Here is a 19,870-nt window from a genome sequence, read left to right on the forward strand (position 1 = left end):
CTGTATTGATATAACTGTAAGTACAATAAAATAAGTATAATATTAATGAAAGGATATAGGTTTAAACAAAATAAATAAACACATTTAATGATTATTAAAAGCATCAAATTCATTCATCAAAAATAACGCACAGCCTATATAGATACAATAACAATATGTTTTTGCCTATTCATTTTAATTGCAATGGGCTGTCATTTTATTTAAAAGTAAGTTTTATACAAGATGACAAAATTGCATTAAGTATGATATAATATAGGTAACAATAAATTATTTTGTAGTTTAAATAAAAATATCAATAGTAAGTTATAATAATGGGATAATATGAATAATAATAATTTGTATTTATATTATTATTATTATATATAAAAAATATAAGTATAGGTATAAACTAATTTCTAGATGTAGCCATGTAGGTAGGTATATATAGTAAAGTATTTGTAAGACAAACAAGAGACAAATGTTAAGCGATATAACATAAATAAAAATTGTTAATTTCAATATCATATGAAATACTCGAATACATATAATAATTATCTAAATAATTAATTCATTATTTTAAAAATAAATTTTCAAAAATATGCAAATTATATAGGTACAAACATTAATGTACCTACTCTTATAATTAAATTAAATTGCAAAATGAAATTTTATGGTTTTTCTAGGTAGGTATGATACCTTTAGGTAGTAGGTACCTAAAATGATGATAACATATTATATTTATTAATACTTTAAGTAAGTACATATTGTATTCAAATATTCATTGGAATGTAGCTTTCCATTTACATATATTTTTTAGATTCATCTACCAAATTTTTTTACATTATTAATACCTAATATTTTCTAATAATAATAGTGATGAACAATTTATCATTAAAATTCAAAATCGCATTGACTTCACAGTTCAGATACATTTTCTTTCGGTTTTGATTTTCCAGACCTGAAATAATAAGACGTTTTTCATAACAAAATTGTATAGTTAATAAAACAAATTTAAATGGTATTTATTTATGAATTATTCTTAAGTGTTCATATTATTATATTTGTACCCATGTAACATTCTAACACGACAATACGATATGATTGATCGATGTCGTCGTATCGCGGTTTATTCTAAAAATATTTCGATATTTTGTTGACCTGTAGTGTCTTGTGTTTTAATAATGTGTAGGTACTTGGTTTTAACATACTAGTCTACTGCCTATTATTAATTTATTATTATCCTTATATTGTTGTAAAAATGAGCGTGTGCAATATTGTCAGTACGATTAGGCAAGACCTATTTAGGCACACGAATGGGTGACGTGTTAGTGATTCTAAATAATTATAGGTTGCGAGTTGCGACACCCAGTTAGGGAATTATTGCTATTTACTACCTTCTCTAAAGATTAATGTCTATATCAGCGATTCCCAACCTTTATAGTTGTGCGGATCGCAAATTTTTGTAAAATAAAATCTTTGAGGCCCATTAATAGCACACCTATAAACGTATTCATGTGCATATAATATATAATGTTTAATATTATATGGTTCACGGCCCAGTACCAAGCTGCTCGCTGCCCACGAGACGTAGGTAACTAGGTCGTTAAAGAAGGTTACAGAAACAAAAAAAAAAGTATAACTTGGTAAAAATAATCTCAGGGAAATAAAAGCATAACATGGGATAATAATGATAAAATCATAGACCTATTATAACTGAGATAATAGATCTATGGATAAAAATATAATAAAATGTACATATTTTATACAAGCTGTACTTAGACTTAGAAATTGCTTAGTAGGTAACACTGTAATGTATAAAATCTTTATTTTAATCCCTATTAGGTATAATAAGTACAACAATTTAAAAAAAGTTTAAAAATTAAAGTTACATACACTTTTAGAACTTTGAAGTGTTCAAGTGTTGAACAGTTGTACTGCTTACTGTCTACCATCTACCAACTATCAATAGACAATAGAGGTAGGTAAAATGTATAATTGTGTATTTGTGTTTAATTTAAATTCAGCATCACAAGATATATTTATTTTTAAATGCTGAATATTCGTCTTGGTGAATAGGTATCCCCTTTATTAAATTAAATTATTTTTTTATATAATTACATATTAATAAAAATGTTACCATTATTACTGATTTGAGCAAAGTACATTTTATTTAACTTTTGGGTATTTTTATTTATATAAAAATAAAGTAATAAAAAAAAATAATAGTTTAATAGTTGTACATTGAAGTAGGTATGATTTATCTATAATCTATATCTATATCTATAGTTATCTTTGTATAAGATTGATAGGAATAAGAATTAATATATTTAATAAAAAATCAAGGCAATTTGTTTAGTTATTTAAACTGTTATATATAAAATGGGAACTCTAAAAATACATTTTTTGTCCTTGGGGTTATAAGTGGGTTGTTTTTCATAATTCCTTTCTTATTTGCCCATAATAGTAAGTAATATTGTTTATATTTCATTATTTTAATTATACCAATTTTAATATTATATTATTATACATACCATCCAGATGTACTTGGCTTTGTAATGTCATCAGTTTCTAAAACAAAAATGATTCAGCTTTAGTTTATAGTCTTTAACATTAATTTTTGTATTAGGTATGTACTTTTAATATTAAACAAAATTTAAAAATTATGCAAATTATAATGTGTATAATATATTGTAGCTAAGGTTAGATTAAAAAAGACAAATAACATATCCATAAATGAATAATTTCAATAAATGATTGAAAGTTTATTGTAATTAGTTGCTCCTAGAAAGTAATAGGTAATTGTTTAATAAGTAGGAAATAGGAATGTATGATCATAGTAGCTATCTAAAACTGGGATAAGTACTATAATAGCAGGTAGGTACTAGGTAGCTAATCTAAAAGTAGAAAAGAGTTTTTTTTTTGTAATTAATTTATAAAAACTGCATTGTATAATAATAGAAGTACAAAGCAGTAATTTGTCTAAGGTATCAAGGTTTATTGATTATAAAGAAATTATTTTAAAACAGAAAATAAGAATCTGTTAGGTATGGTTCATTGTTTAACAAAGGTAATTTTACATATTATTTACTATGTACTTAGTTAATTTCTTTAATAACATGAAATATTTTTTTTTTTTTTTTTTTTTTTTTTTTATATTTTTAAACTTTGTAAATACAATTAGTTTCAACAGTTACAATTAAAATACAATTACAAATTATAAAATACAATTATTGTTACCAATACATTAGAATAGTCCAATATAAATTTAGATTAAAAAGCCTGAATGGTTAAAGAAAGATAAAATATTTAATATGATGTTTTTTTGTTTATTAGAAAATATATTTATAGTATCGAAAGGGATGTTGGAGGAGTTCAAAATAGATAGTAGGTGGTCACGATGTGTGGATAGGCTGGGGCAGATGTAGAGAAGATGGTTAATATCACAGACCATAGGGTCATGGTGTAGTGTGCAGAGAGGGGAATCGTTCAGTGACAGTTTAAAGGAATGAGAAGGAAGTCGAGTATGTCCAAACCGGAGGCGGGAGAACGATGTTATGCATTTTCGAGAAATATCGAGGTTGTGAAACCATGGTGTTGTAGGTATGGTAGGAGATATATTTCTGTACCAGGTGGCGAAGTGAGGAGGGAGTGAACTCCAGTGCCTAAGCCAAAGATTGGATGTACAGGACCTAAGGATGGGGATAAAATCAGACCATGGAATAACATGAAATATTTAAAAATAAATTTGAATAGATTAGGCTTAAAAATAAATTCTACTGCGTTCTTATTTCTTAGAGTCTTATTAATTATGTAAGGTACCTACCAAGATTAGGTATATTATCATAAAAATCAAAATTTTAATTGACTGATGATAGTTTTTAAGTTATTTCTTATTATATATTTGGGCCCCCACTAGAGTTCTCTCAGTGGGGCCCAGTAATAATATGTACGTATGAAATAAAATAAAATAAATAATTATATTGTTCTTTTAGTCAACAATTATGGTGATGCTATTTATTTTACAAACATGTGTTAGATAAGTATAACTTAAATCAAGGTGTAGGTGTTTATAAATATACCTTGACTTAAACCTTTGGCATCTTTATATTATACACATTGTAGTTTATATATGTTTTTATTAAACAAGAAATAATGAAAACTATATGTACAATTATTTATGTTGGTAAAAAACTATAGTATAGGTATTTTACTTAGATACCTGTGTTCCTATACCGAAGATGCATAATTCAAAATTATACACATTTAAATTCGTTCATAATAGTCAACATTGTTTAATAACAATCTTGAGTTATTTTATATCTTTCAATTGATAAAATAATTTAAATTGCATGGAGATTTATTAAAAATGCATATTACTCACTACATTTTATGTTTAAATTATGAAACAACTTTTAGCCTTTAATATTTGATGGCATTGAAGAAATGTACCATGGTGATACTAGTTTTCTTACAAAATATGAAAACATATTTTTTTTGCATACGGTAAAACATGGTTTTTTATTAGTTTTATTGAATATTTATTTATTATTATAAAGATACCTATAACTTATAAGTATTATAGGTTTGTATGTGTAACCTATACATTAAATACACTAAGTTATATTCAAGTTATGAGTGCTGATATAAGTTTATGTATAAAAAAATAATAACGCAATTAATATAAGTATAGAATCTATAGCAGGCATGTCAAACACGCGGCCTGCGAGTCACATGTGGCCCTTAGCTCATTTTTTGCGGCCCATGGCTACCAATTTTAATTGGTTAAAAAAAATAAAAAATAAAATTAACATAATAAAATATCGAGATGAAATGATTTAAATTTAAAAAACAAATTTAATGAAAGTCGTGTACCTGATTTTTACAAATTTGTGCCTGCAGTACGATATGTAGAAACTTTTAAATTTGCAAGTAAAATTATTTCTATGTTTAATAGTACTTATCAATGTGTGATTGTGAGGCGTGAGCAACTATTTTCATTAATGATCAGTAATTAATAACCCATTAGATGCAGATTAACTGACACACATCTAAATTCAGTATTAAAAGTGACCCTGTCTAATAATATTTCTCTTGAAATTGAAAAGTTGGTGGGAGAAAAAAGATGTCAAATATAGTCACCTTACTCTTAATTAAATAAAATTATTTTTTTTAATGTTATTGTAAATTTTTTTGTAGGTTGTTGTTTTTTTCGTATTTTTTGTTTTCTTTTTGTACCTCATGGTTTTGTAAACTTAAAGAATAAAATAGAAAAATTTTGTATAAAATATTCTTTTTTCATTAATTTTTATGTGCGGTACTCGTAGTAAACTATCCAATATATTTGGCCCACTTGATACTTTGAGTTTGACATGCCTGATCTATAGTATAGGTAGGTTATTTATCCTTAGAGAATAGAAATTTGTATTATCACAAGTATGTCTTTAAATGCCATAAAAACAGTATGTAAATTAAAACTATAAGTACTGATACCTACTTGAAAATTCTAAAATCAGGTAAGTACTAAATACAAAAAAAAAAAAATTTAATACTTATATAGGTATTAAATTTAAGCATATTTAATTTGAGCGTTCTAAAAAGATAATCATAGGCGTGCACATCCTGCAAAAATTTGTGTCTACTTTAAATTGTTGATGAAAAATTGTTTAATTATTTAAAATTGATTATTGAGAGTAGGTTAGTAAGTAACATTTATATAATATGTAAATTAATAATTGTTTTTATTTTGTATTATAGTCAATAATATTACATTTACATCTAATATTCTTTATTTTCATTATCAATAAAACAGCATCTAAAAAATCTAAATTTACCATAAATTTATAAACTAATAATTATTATAATATAGAGACATTATTTATCTAACTGAATTGTAGTAGGTCAAGTAACCATTACTTACTAAAACAATTATACACATTACACACCTTGTGATAAATTCCTGCACACGCCTATGAAGATAACTCTCATGTACACAAAGGTATTTTTAATTTCTTAGGTTAACTAGGTATATTAATAGGCATCTGATATATTTTTTTTTACTAATTATAAGTGTATAATTTATAAAAAAGAATATTCTATTATATTATGCTGTAAAAACTTTTATAATATTAATTAAGATAACATAAAATGTTTGTGCTTGATTAGTATTATACTTTTATGATATTGAGTTTTTCATAATATAATAAATTATGAAGAAAATTAACTTATTATTTAAAAATTAGATAAGGAATAAATGTTTAAAAATAATTTTTATTTAAATTAATTTTTTTTTTTTAAATCTTATTATTTAATAATTTGATTATTAACCAGTATTTATTTGATGTTGAAAGCGCCAGTCATGCTCGCGTAGATCTATTTCTGTATCGTCGTCCATACTAATTTCACACTTCAACTCCGGTTTTGAGGCAGCCACTTGCAACTCTACTAATCACCACAAAAAAGCATCTAAATCTAATTACTAATATAAGTATTACTAATATCTAAGTTCTAAATACTAACCTATATTAGCTTGTTTAGAGTTTCTTTATCTAATATGCATTATTAGGATATAGGTATATTTTTATAATTTAAATATCTACTTGTGGATACTATTTATATATGAAGATATTTTTCAAAAATTATATTTTTTATACAATAGTGTCTAGTTTAATTTGTGTGTTTGGGAGAGATAGAGGCGAAAAGTAATGGTTTAAACTACTTTAAACATAAGTAGTTTTTGAATTTATCTAGTTTTTAAATGTTTATTATAGTTATTTTAACATAATTATTAATTACATGTATTATTATGAAAATTTAATATTTATAAGTAGGTCACAAGTGTTGTTTCCATTTTACTTATGTATTACATAGACAATTGTATATTCAGAATGATCTATTTTAGTCTGTTATCTTTTTAGATAAGGATTAAGGATATTATCATGAAGATGTTTGTTGCTATTTAAATTTTGAAGCTAATTAAAGTATAAATGAAAAAATATAATTTTAAAATTCTATTATTATTTGTTATATTTTAAAATAAATAAAACATCAAAAACAGTATGTGTGGGCGAAAAATAATATTAATACTTTTAGATTTTATAATAGATCAAATTATTCTAATAATAAAAGCAATTGTTAAATTGATTATTCTGAACATAAAATGTTTTTTGAATGTTTTATTTTTAGAAAGATGAAGACCATACATGTAGATACACCAACCTCTTAAGTTTTAAGAGGTTGTGGATAGATTAACTGCATATTGTTTAGATATAATTTTAATACACCTAACATAAGATATTATGTATCAAAATGTATTCGTTTAATTTATTATTATTAATTAGTTTATACATATGTATTAATAGTTGATAATTTGCTTATAGTTATATTAATATTAATGTAAGAAGAAACATTTCAACTACACAAAATAAGTTATTAACAATTAAAATTTTTTTTTAAAAAGCCACGATGTCTAGGAAAGACAACAGACCTCTTGTCTCTTTTGAGACACTTCTGTTTTCGTATAACTTAGTGAGCTACACATTATGAGTTATAAATAAAATATAATTTAATTTTTGTTGGGTATTAACTGAATTTTTTGTGAGTTACCTATTCTTGTTTCATGCATTTATTATTAATTACAATTATTTACCTTTTTTTGTATCATTATTTGATGGTCCTGTTATTTCTTCAGACGATCCTATAACATTTAAATTATATTATTCATCTAAAACATTGGTATTTGTAAGTGTTAATATAAGTGTTTTATTATTGAAAAATTGTTATTAAAAATTAAAACATTCAATAGAAGTTTTATTTTAAAAGCATGCAATGGTTATAAAAATAGAGGTTTATGAAGAAAATAGTAATGGAATAGAAAAAAAAAATACAATGAATTTATGTACAGATGAAGATGACCTATATTACATATCTAATGCACTTAATACCTGCAATATGTGTTGAAGTTTTCTTACTGATTTCAAATCCACTAGGGGCATCTTTAGACAGTTTTCTCAAACATGCGTTTAATTCATCTTCAGAAACACCTTTATTTGCTAGTTCTTCAGTATCAAAAACCATTCGTTTTTGTACAATTCGTGTAACAAATATATTTCCATGCTCATCTGTACGTTCTATATCCTCTTGGAATTCGCCAGGGGAAAAGTATTCTACAAAATCTTCTATAATTTTTTCTTTGTCTGGTCCTTTTGCCGTTACTTTATGAATTTCAGGAGGCAATCGTACGATTTTATGAGTGAATTCTGTTCCATCTGAATCTTTTTTATATGTTTCAAAAGTTTCATGTTCATCAAACCAATCATGTTTGTTTTCAGTTTTGTCTAGGCCTTCCATACTGGATACCATAGTATTGGAACCTCCACTTGTAAAACTAGAAGACATATTAGATCCAGTTTCACAGTGGTAAGTGGCATTTGTTGATGTAGAACTTATTGGACCTAGTGAATCATTGCTACCTAAAATTAAACTGTTTCTGTATGATGACTCTTTAGAATGGTCATCCATAATAGGACTACTAAAACCACGACTTGAAACACTTGAGTTCATGCAGTCGTCATAATCGATTTGTTTTCCATCAACAAACCCAATATTAGGCATATGCTCAAAAGAAGCCGACACTTTCATTTCAGTAACAATTGTTTTTAAGTCAAGAGATTCTGTACTAGTTAAATTATCATCTTCTGATGTATGTTTTTCAGAATAATCTTCGTTTTGCTCTAAGTTTATCTCAGTTTCTTTGATAATTTCATTGATTTTAAACATTTCATCTTCGTCATCTAATGATTTTTCAGTAGCTAAAGCTTTGTTTTCAATCAACTCTGTTTTAAAACAAGCTGCTTCTATTGTTTCAAAATCTTTAAGAGAAGTTAATGATAAATCATCCTTTCTGCTATTGGAAGAACTTGTAGTAGATGCTAAAGACCCTGAAGATTTAGCTTTCATTGATTCGATTCTTACCAACTGTTCTAACCTTTCAAATTCTTGTAGGGAATTAACAGATATATTATCATTTTCTAATGATTTTCCTAAGTATTTTTTACTTTCTGGAGTGCTGCTAAATGATTCTTTCATACTGCTAACACTATCAATTGAATGACTGACTTGACTGCCAATACTCCCAACTTTACTACTTTGCAGATCATCTGTATCCTCTTCTTTGATATCTTCAAGAGGGGGTCGTTCATATTCTATATTATATCCATAAACTTCATTTATAGTGTTGTCATCTTCAAATTGAAGTTCTACCCATTTTTGATTTGTAAATTCTAATTCAAGTTGACTTTTTGGTCCTGGACTTTCGGAGTCTGATTCATGTTGAGGTGAACTAGTACTGCTTACATTTTTATGAATTATTTTAGTTTTTCTTTCAATTTGTATTGCTTTTCCTTCAGAGTCTTCTTCTTTAGCTTCTTTTCCGATTTCTTCTATAATTACAAATTCATCTTCTGAGCTGTCTGCTAGTTTTTCTTCGACATTATCAACTAATTCAAAAGATTCACTTAAAGAAACAGATTCTTTTTCTTCTATTTCTTCTACATTTTCAAGAACTGTTTGTTCCTCACCAGTCCATGAAGGTTCTTCGTGTGGGTCATACTCTTCATTTATTATGTATTCTTTACCCTGATCTGTATCTGATGATTCTTTACTACTAATTGATGCAGGGGTTTGTGGGGTTGATGATTTAATTTCTAGTTCCTTAGCTTCTAGATCTAAGTCGGGATAATGAAAACCTCTATCAACCAAAGGAGCCATATGTTCTGTTATCATAATATTAGGAACAGTGTCTGTAGAATTGTCTATTAAATCATCTTCATCTTCTGAAAAGGGATCTTCTGGTATTGTAGGGGGTAAAGACGCCGGTATTGCTGGTGATACATGAGGTACCATTTGAAAAGCGGCATCTGATTCGGCAATATCATCAATATGTTCAAAACTATGCTTATCAGGTATAGTTCCATGTACATCGAAGTTGTGTTTATCATGTATTAAAGGAATTTCTTTTTCTGCATCCAAAACATGTATATCTTTTGATGGTATGTTTTCAAATCTTATTTTAGACGTATCTCGATTATGTTCTGAATTTTGGTTATAAACTGTGAATTCTTTGGGTGCATCTGTATCTATACTTTCTTTTTTTTCGATTGTTTCTAAGTCTTCCATTAATATCTTATTAAATGAACTACTATTTCTTCGATGTCCTTTTTTTTGTACTTCTTCTGACTTTGTGGTCATTTGAGTACATACATTTTGGCAATTACCATATTCTGTTGGTACCGAGGATGATAGAATCGTTACACATTTGTTGTCATTGTTATAATTTTCATCTTCATTTTGTACAGTCAATGTTTCAACAGATTTTGTATTTTCATCGCTAAAACTAAAGCTGCATGTTCCAGATTCTGGAAATCCATTCATTGCTTCAACAACAGTTTGTATTGCTTGACCTTCCGTACTTGATATACTCATACTGGCATCTTCACTTGAAAATAATTTTTCTTCGTGCGATGATGAGTCAGATAAGCTATCACTTGTTATATGTTTTGGCATAGGATGAAAAGTCATTTCATGTGATCTTTTCATTTTTTGCATATTTTTTTCACTATTTATAGCTGGTTGAGAAAATGGTTGAGTTTTATACATACAACTGTACTTCATTTCAGTCGATCCTGCTATGATTGGTAAGGATTCTCCTCTTATTATATGCATTGGTATATCTTGTTCATATGGTTCTATTTTATCTTCATCTTCTAAAATTGAGTTTGTACCTTCTTGGTCAAAATCTAAATCTCCAGTTGATGCAATAAGTGTCTCAGATGCCTCACTATTTTCAACTGAAGCAAGGTTTCCAGAACTTTCTGAGTCTAGAGATTTCATTGATTCTCTTGAGCTCAGTGAACTTATTGCTGTGTGATACTCATTTGATGGTACTGAAATGGCAGATTCATACTCAGAAGATCCAGCTAAAAGGCCATCTACGTCTGACGAACACGGTCTGCTAGACGATGTGAGATCAAATGAGTGATAATGACTATCACTTGAACTGGAATCTGCAGGTTTTTTTGTTGAGAGTTTATTAATATTGATTGAATCAGGCTTTCTTAGTACAACAGTATCAAAATTTACTCGTTTTTCTTCACGAATATCAATTGAAGATGATGATGGTGAAGTTGGTGAATGTACGGAATTTTCTTTTGAAGGAAAAGATTCCGTACTTAGTTGTTTGGTTAATGATTTTGATGAACATGGCTCGAATTCTTTTATTAATGTTATTTCATTTTTATAATCGTTCACTGTTTCTTTCAAAATACAAGATGTTGCTCGGTATTCTGCTCTGTCTATATGACACATTTCCAATCCATCATCTGTGATTTGTTCTGTGTGCTGTTCTTCCTTTATCAGTTCATCATCGAAATCTTTTATTAATGTATCAACGTGTTTTTCATTATTAATACTATTTCCACTCTTCCCGTGTATAATTTGTTTATTTTCTACTTCAAAACATTCTTTTGAGTGAAATTTACGACTATCATTTTCTACAATATGTTCATTGACCATTTTTCCCTTTTCAGTATTTGATATTTTACTCGAATTAAGTATGTCGTGGACACTATTATCATCATTGGAATTGTAATATGATCCTAGTTCTTGTGTTTCTATTTTTTGATCATTTTCATTAAGTATCGTATTTTCAAGAACATCAGTTCTAGTATCATTGTTGTGATGATGAGATATTAATTTATGATCAACCTGTCCACTTGAAAAATAATCTATTTGTTGAGATTCTATTCGTTTATCGTTTTCATTTTGTTGTTCTCTTATACAAGCTTCGATAGTTAAATTATCTTTTGTCTTTTTATAATGTTCTTCTTTTTCATTATGTGAAGATTGTTCATATTCATTAAATATATCCTGATCTTTATTTGAGGGATTCGATTTAGATTTTTCGTAATCACTTTCTGGAATAATATTTTCAGTGATATGTGATTTTGTTAATCCATCATATTCGATTTCGAAACCACTACTTTTTAAATCCTCATCTGTAATTTCAATGCTTGAAGTAATTGTATTATGTTTTGATATACTTTTCAATTGGTCCCTGGATTTTTTTGCTAATACTGATTCCATAATTTTTAACTTCAAATCATCCCCTTCCATGTCTAAATAACCACTATTTTCCAGTTTTTGAAATTGATCAGGCGACATCATTAAATTATGTAAATTGGCCAACACATCATGACGTTTTGTAAGCTCAATTTCAATTTCATTAATTAATTGTTCAGCTATACTTCTAGCTAGTTCTCCAGTCATTTCTTTTTTTGTGTTTTCAAGAGATTCTATAGAATCAACTTGTTGAACAAAATTTTGATGAAAAAGACATTGATCTTTGATATCGATGTTCTCTAATTCTTGTTCATCTGTTCCGAGCTGAGTGACTTCCCATATTGTATCTGGAATGTGTTCTTCTGGAGTGTGAATAATACGATCTGGTAGGTTTTGTGTATATATTTTTTTTTCGTTTTCTATTTCATGATGTAATTCGTCATCAATCATAGAAGAATCAATTGATTCAGTATGTAAAATGGATTTTTCTTTTTCTTCGATAAACGAACAAGTGTCTGAAGGAATTTCATCTATATGGTCCTGAGTTAAACTTGATGAATTTTTGTCTTTCGATTGTTTTGAAATAACTTTGTTTAATTTTGTTTCTTCCGGTAAATCATCAAGTACAGATGATTCAGCAGATTCGGTTTTCGTAATTGATTTTTCACTTGTACTCCCGGACATTTTATCAGTTGACAAATGTATTGAGTTCATTGAAATACTTTTTTCACATTTTAAGCCTAAATATTTTTCTTCTGGTATTAATGAATCTATTTGTTCATCTAATTCATTAGAAAAAATATGTTTATGAATTTGGCGATTAATAAGAACTTCTTGGCTTGGTGATTGTTGGTGTGTCGTGGATTTCAAAGATTTATGTTCAGGTGAGGATTCTTGTTCCATTTGTATACCTTCCATTTGATTCTTAATTTGCTGAATATACTTTTTAGAAGAAATATGTTCAGCTTGATGAGATGGTAATGACATTGATCTATTTTTTGTGTCCATTTTTTTTTTATTCGAACACTGAGAATATTCTGTTTTAGTTGAAACTTTATCATCAAAAACATCTTCTTGAAAGCCTTCATTTTCAAAAGCTAATGATTCTTCTCCATATTTAATAATATACTCAGTTTCAGAATCTAATCGTTTAGTTTCTTTAACATCATTATGTTCTTCTAGTTGTGGTATATGTGGTTGTTCATCGAGCAATTCCGATTTCTGACAAGTGAACTCAGAAACTACAGTTTTTTCTGTAGTTTGGTTACTTGTCATTGGTTTGTTGATCATTTCAGGCACTTCTGCATTATCAGAAGCACCGAATGATTTTGTGAAGAGTTCTAAAGAAGCATTGTTCGCTATAGATCTTTTTGAATCGTTTATTGGCAATGAAATACTATATCTAGGTTTTGGTAGAGGAGGTTGATTAGTTTTGGTTATTTCTTCCCAAAATTGTTTTTTTGTAGTATAGTTTACATCATCTTCATCTAAAGAAGACGTAACACTACTGTCAATGGAATGTCTAGGATTTGGTATAGGTGGGATTTTATCTATGGAGTTTTGTTGTGCTAAGTTGTTGGCGTTAGTTGTTAATTCTGGGCTGCGCTCTGTACACACAAATACATACAAACATGATACAGGATTAGAATATTGGTTATTTATACAATGGTTAACTAACTAACACAAACTCGCAAAAAGATCAAGTCCTAGGATATTTATGTTATATGAATTTCTATTTAAATTAAAAAAAAATTGTTTGTAGATCAAACATCTACAAAAAAGCCTGAATTTATAGTGCTTTATTTTGTTTTGTTATACGTTGATTTATATTTTGATAAAAATAATACAAATACATAAATTAATTTATTTTATAGAAATCGTGGTATCATTAGATACATTTTACTGCTAAGTTTATTATACCGTTCTTTTTTTTCTATTGTTAGTATTGAAAGAAGCGTTATTATTCTATTTAACTTCTAAATGTGATTTAATTTACCAGCTCCATCCCATATTTGATTTGCAACATCGACCTCTTCATTTGATAATTGGGAAATTATTCTATGATATTCTCCTTCGATTGCTTGTTTAGCGATTGGGCTATCTTCTAAAGTTTCCGATGCCATACGTTCAAACCTTCTCTCGACCCTCTTTAAAGTTTTTTCTCCAACATCTGTATCCATTTCAAATTTCATTTCTTCTATGACACTTGCCTGATTAACAGCAGATGTAGACATATTACAGTCGTCTATATCATTTTCGCTGTCACTTTGTCCTGGATAAACAATTTCATCATCTTCTGATTCCAATCGAAATGTAACTTTTCTACCCGGTAATTTCTCTGGAGGTTCAGTTACTATGTATTCATAATCATTATCGGATTCACTATCATCTTTGTGAATTTCTCTAAATGTTGGTCTTTGTTGTGTTGATAATCTTTGAGAGCCACCAACTCCATTTCTTCGAATTTTCGGAGAGGATATTATTGGGATAGGAGAGGGGCAATCTGATAATTGTTCAACTTCTAGAGTTTCATGAGGATCTGAATCAGATGACCCGGAAGATAACTCTCCAGAAGCTGCTAATTTAGCAGTTTCTTGTTCAATTAACATGTCTATGAGAAAATTAGTAAGAGTTTCATCATGGTTACCAGGATCACTCAACATTGTCTTTAACTTTTCTTGTACAGTATCTGGAGATATTTTTGAATAATCAACTGGCTTCCATTCGTCTAGATGTTCATAATCGTCGGGTACAGTATTCTCTGAAGGGGTTCTAACCATTAATGGTCGTATTTGAGTACGATCGTTTTCTGAAAACGATTATTTCTCAAAAAATTACACATTGATTATTATACATCAATTCATTTATTTTTATTTTCGATTTTATTATTTTAATGTGAGGAATTTTAAAGGAAATAAGGAATTAGCAGTTAGTAGCTTAATGTTAAAAAAAAACAATTCAGTATGACACTCGAAAACAATACACCTCACCTGTTTTGTTATGTGGTAGCCATATACAATAACCAGAATTTTGGTTTTTTGAAATTTTCGATACCGATTTTTTACTCTTCGTAGGAGTGAAATAACATATTTGAAATGATTCAGTCAATGATTCTTGTGAACCTGATAAAAATATATGCCGTTCTGATAACGGCAAGCAAGGCATAGATCTATTCCACCATCTGTATGGTAGGCTCGCGGTATTGAAATTACCACGGAAACTTGGTCCTTGCACTTCTTTTATGTTATTAGATTTTTGAAATCCGCAATGATTTATTGTTTGCATAATGTCATTTAACGAATGTCGTATTTGGTTTTCTTGATGTTGAACATCATTTAATAATCGATAAATCCTTTTTTGGACATAGCCTATGCTATTAATTCCATCAGACGAGCATTCTGATTCTGATTTTTCGGCCTGAAAATGATTTGTTAAATATTCTTGCTTTTCTACTTTATTTTCCAAAATTTCCACAGCCTTTACTAATTCTGCTAGTTCTTCTCTGCTATGGGTAATTGCTGTATTGAGTAATATATTCTCAAAATAATCTGACCTTTTGTGACTGAATAATTCATTTGAAATATAATCTAAGGGTCATGTTATGTTCATTAATTTTTTTACATAACAAAAAAACAATAATCAAGCTATGTATACATTATAATATGTTATATTTTACTATTCTATGATAATATATTTTTATAATTATATAACATTTAATTTATTTATATAAATAAAGTACATTTTATTAAAACCGTAATTTAATTCAATCCAATTATAAAATAATTGCTAGTACTATATGTTAATATAATTTGTTATTTTGATTTATTAATGTTTTCATAATTTTCTATTATGTTAAAACAACGTATAACAAAACGTATTAGTGCAAAATGTTACATGTTTAAAATTTATTTTTAAGCATTAATGGTGTTTTTTATTCTATAAAGCCATTTAATTATTATTAAATAAATACCAGTACAATGAGCTAAGCAGGGAATTGGCGTTTAGTTAGTTTCACTTGAAAATATAGTTTGTATAATCTTTTTTGCAAGTTTACATTAAAACTGTGTAATATGTGTGTGGTATCTAATTTTTCAAATTTAGAAATTATATTTAATAGTTAATTGCTTACCAGAATTATCTATAGACTTTGCATTTTGTTGTTGGTTTTGATTGGTTTCATTCCCTGTAAAATAATTTAAAATTAAACATTATTTACAAACAAATAAAAAATGGTTTCATCTAAAATAATATTAGTATATTACTGTGAGAAATGAATATAAATTATGCTGGGTCGCACAATGGTTCAATATTCATTTAATCAATTGAAAGTTCATTAATTACAAAGCATTTAAAACGTTTTTAATTGTGGTCTAGGACTTTTCTGCGCTGCCATTTCGGCGATAGATATCATTAGCGCTGCTGTTTTGGCGATAAAGAAAAAAATCATGTTATAGTGAAAATTATTTTTAGTATAAAACGATGAGAAATTTATAGTCTCATATAAAAGATTAAGTTAATTTAATAAGTATTTTATACTAACCTATGAATAAAATTCTACTTCAACGACATTCACGACTATAAAAATAGTATAATGATAGCGGTGAATAGTAATAATGTATGTATTATAAATTAAGACACGGAAATATGTATGAATGTACTTATGTATTTTTTATCAACATTATTTTATGTCTAAATAACTAACTATTATTTATATATTATTTTATACTAAAAATAATTTTTATGCATGAATTTTGTCATTACCGCCGAAATGGCAGCGTTGAAAAGTCCCACTCCTTTTTAACGGATGTATTAAATTGTGAACAACATTTTGAATTTTAGTACACTACTTATTATTATTAATAATTTTTGTTAAAACATTGATTATAATATCTATAATATATATTATATATCATATACATTTATGATATTTCATACATTTTTGATTACTTAGTGACTTATTTAACTTTTATTTTGTGTCTTACATTGAATTTATTTAAATGTTAGTTTAGACCGTCACCTTAAATATATTTTAGTTGGTAATTACCTATACGGGATTTTTTTTTGATACATTTACAGTTATATTTTTGATTTAAATCACATATTTTTATGTTTCTATCCGAAATTGATAATTGTTTGAAATTGAATTTTCGTTTCAATTTTGGACTACCACACATATTTTCAAAAATATTTATTACATCAGAGACATGTTTCGTGGGTTCAAATTCAATTTTCTTCTGCTCTGGTTGTTTTGTCGTTTCTTTTTGATTAAATATTTTAAATGCCGATAGCCGTGTTATTGGTGAAGGGTGTAATCTTTCTATACTTGTAAATTTGTCTTTTAGGGAGTATACTTTTACTAGAGGCTTTTTGACCATGATAATTTGTGTTTGAAATGGTCTATTTATATATAACTGTACTATGTTTACAGGTTGAACAACAGTATATACAGCAATATACGTAAAATATTTGTTTTGAAAGGTCTTAATTGTTCCGTACGTGAATAAATCTACTTCAAATTGTCGTTTTGGATCATATATACTACTTTTAATAAAATAACCTGGTTCTAATGGCTCTAAAATATTTTCATTATTATAATCCGATATAGCCCTACCTGTCATTATTCCATCATTAAACCATCTCATTGATAAATTTCCGTAATCCCTACCAACGTTTAATAATACCGAATTCTGGCTTTGAAAGTCAATAGAAATACTAAAACCATTTCTGTTGTCATGTATTATAAATGTATTATTAGTTTCTTGGTTTTTAATTTTATTTGTCTGAATATTTTGGTCTTGTTTAGGAATGGTCATACTGCATAGAGTGGGTTCAGACATGTATTTTGATAATGTTTTTTTTTTATTTTCTTCTGAACGTTTTTCAAAACTTTCTTCAATCTCTGAATTACACCGATTTTTATTCCGATATCGTTTTTTAACACATTCTGCTTCAGGTGTTGTATTTTTTTTTGATGCCAATACTCGATTTCTATATTTATGTTTACATCTATCTTGTTTAACCATTTCTATAGATTCCACTACACCTACATCTAAATCATGATAATAAGTATTATTATTTTTAAAACATGATTCTGTATCTTTATGTTCTTCAACTGTTATAATTTCTTCTTCGGATTCAAAACCTTTAACTTCTTCGTTTGGAGATTTGAGCCAAATAGGGTTTGATTCTTCCGTTGGTGATAATGCACTTATTGTTCCATCTTTTGAGTGAAACAAAATTTCTCTATGTGGCTGTGGAAAATTTGGTATTGATTCTAAAGGGGTATCTGTGTGTTCAACTTCATTAATTATTCCCTTATCATCTGTAAAATGTTCAATATCAGTAAGTTCATCCATAACCTTATTGTTTTTTTCATATCCTTCATCTTCACTTAAGTCTTCGACATCTGTCAGAATGAAATAATCTATAGGTCCTGGTGAAAGATTAGGAGTTCGAATATAATACTTTTCATCATCTGAATCTGATATAACTTCAACATCTGTGTAGCTATTCAAATCTGACAAGCAAGGTGAAAGTGACTTTTGTAAATGTGTTGTGATGGGTGATTTCAATATAATTCTTGGTTTATGTTTGCTTGGTTTAGGAGAAATTGATCGTGGTTCTTGCATCTTAATATTATTTTCTTCATTCGCTCCATTTAATAGATTCGTCACTTCAATGTCTTCCTCGTTGGACTCATATGCAGTTATTGCAATTTGGGGTAAGCTTTTTTTGTTTTCATCTGACATCTCATCAAATAATGAAAATTGATTTGATTTCCTCAAAACTAAATTCAATTCTATCGACGAATCGTCAAAAATGTTTGAATTTATCTGTGGAAATAATGCGAGGTTAAATGAAATCACGAGTTTAAACAGAAAAAAAATAACTTGGTATTATAAAAAGAGATTTTAAAGCTCTACCACATTAAAAAAAAAATTCTTTTTAATTGCTTCTCGTCATAGTTTTAATAAATTGTAAGTATTATTGTAGCGTATAAGTTATAAAAACAGAGAAAAGCTAAATAATTGTTATGAGAAAATATGAATAAACCATTTAGAAAATGTTGAAAATTTGGATCTAAATAAATTTAGTATTATTTGAATTTTCTTTCCAAAGAAATTTTGTTTGTAACATTTTTGCATTTAGCTTTCAGAAAATACTCAGTTGTTAAAAATAGAAGAAATAAATATATAATAATTTTTAAATGCATCATAAGACGTAAATTGAACTTACATTTTAAAAATATCATATTCACCAAAAATGTTTATTTTACAATATTTTAATTGCATGTATAATATATTAAGGAAATAATTTATTTTTAGATATTTTGTATATAATGTATGTATTAAGTTTCTTTTTCAATCAATATTAATCATTTACAGATTTATTGCGAAGAAATACTTAAGTATAGGTTCAGGGTTCAATATTCTGTTATACATATGATTTTATATTTTTAAGTTTATTTCCTATTCATTCACTGTATTGTAAATGCTTTATTAGTTTGTCAATATATACTAATTCCAGGTACAATTTAACGTTTTATTATTCAATATGGAACTTTTCTATACTGTATACGATCATTTATAAAAAATGATAATTATTTTGAGATGTTTTATTACGTTCTTAAAGGTTTTGGGTTTAATATATTGTTCAGTAACATTTTTCTGTACTAATTTTTTCGGTACAATTAAACCCAATTTTGAATATGTAACACAACATGTTTTGAAAATAGTTTATTAAATTATATTTTTTCAAAAACATGTACACAGTAAAA

The 19,870-nt window shown here is 27.3% G+C and overlaps 1 protein-coding gene across 4 annotated transcripts; it reads right to left on the reverse strand.

Moving 5' to 3' along the window:
* Positions 1-83: 83 nt before the first annotated feature.
* LOC114131581 (uncharacterized) lies at positions 84-18,939 on the reverse strand. Of its 4 annotated transcripts, none has more exons than XM_027996837.2 (7): positions 17,705-18,939; positions 16,223-16,276; positions 7,920-13,700; positions 7,625-7,672; positions 6,304-6,417; positions 2,511-2,547; positions 84-937 (listed from the first exon to the last, which is right to left on the reverse strand). In XM_027996837.2, exons 1-7 carry the CDS (start codon positions 18,840-18,842, stop codon positions 895-897), a joined length of 7,215 nt encoding a protein of 2,404 aa, XP_027852638.2. In that variant the 5' UTR covers positions 18,843-18,939; the 3' UTR covers positions 84-894. The 4 variants fall into 4 exon arrangements, with proteins under 4 accessions (XP_027852638.2, XP_050059456.1, XP_050059458.1 ...); XM_050203499.1 differs by having other exon boundaries at positions 6,304-6,420; XM_050203501.1 differs by lacking the exon at positions 17,705-18,939 and adding an exon at positions 17,138-17,656 and having other exon boundaries at positions 6,304-6,420.
* Positions 18,940-19,870: the final 931 nt, after the last annotated feature.

The sequence above is a fragment of the Aphis gossypii genome, chromosome 3 (genome assembly GCF_020184175.1).
Source record: "Aphis gossypii isolate Hap1 chromosome 3, ASM2018417v2, whole genome shotgun sequence".
Taxonomy (NCBI): Eukaryota; Metazoa; Arthropoda; class Insecta; order Hemiptera; family Aphididae; genus Aphis; species Aphis gossypii.

Excerpts from the sequence above, each read along its gene's own strand:
- LOC114131581 (XM_050203499.1), bottom strand. The coding sequence starts at position 18,842 with ATGTCAGATGAAAACAAAAAAAGCTTACCCCAAATTGCAATAACTGCA. Across the intron at positions 7,673-7,919 it reads AACTTCAACACATATTGCAG|GATCGTCTGAAGAAATAACA; the intron begins GTATTAAGTGCA and ends TAAATGTTATAG. Across the intron at positions 2,548-6,303 it reads TCAACATCAAATAAATACTG|AAACTGATGACATTACAAAG; the intron begins GTTAATAATCAA and ends TTTTTGTTTTAG.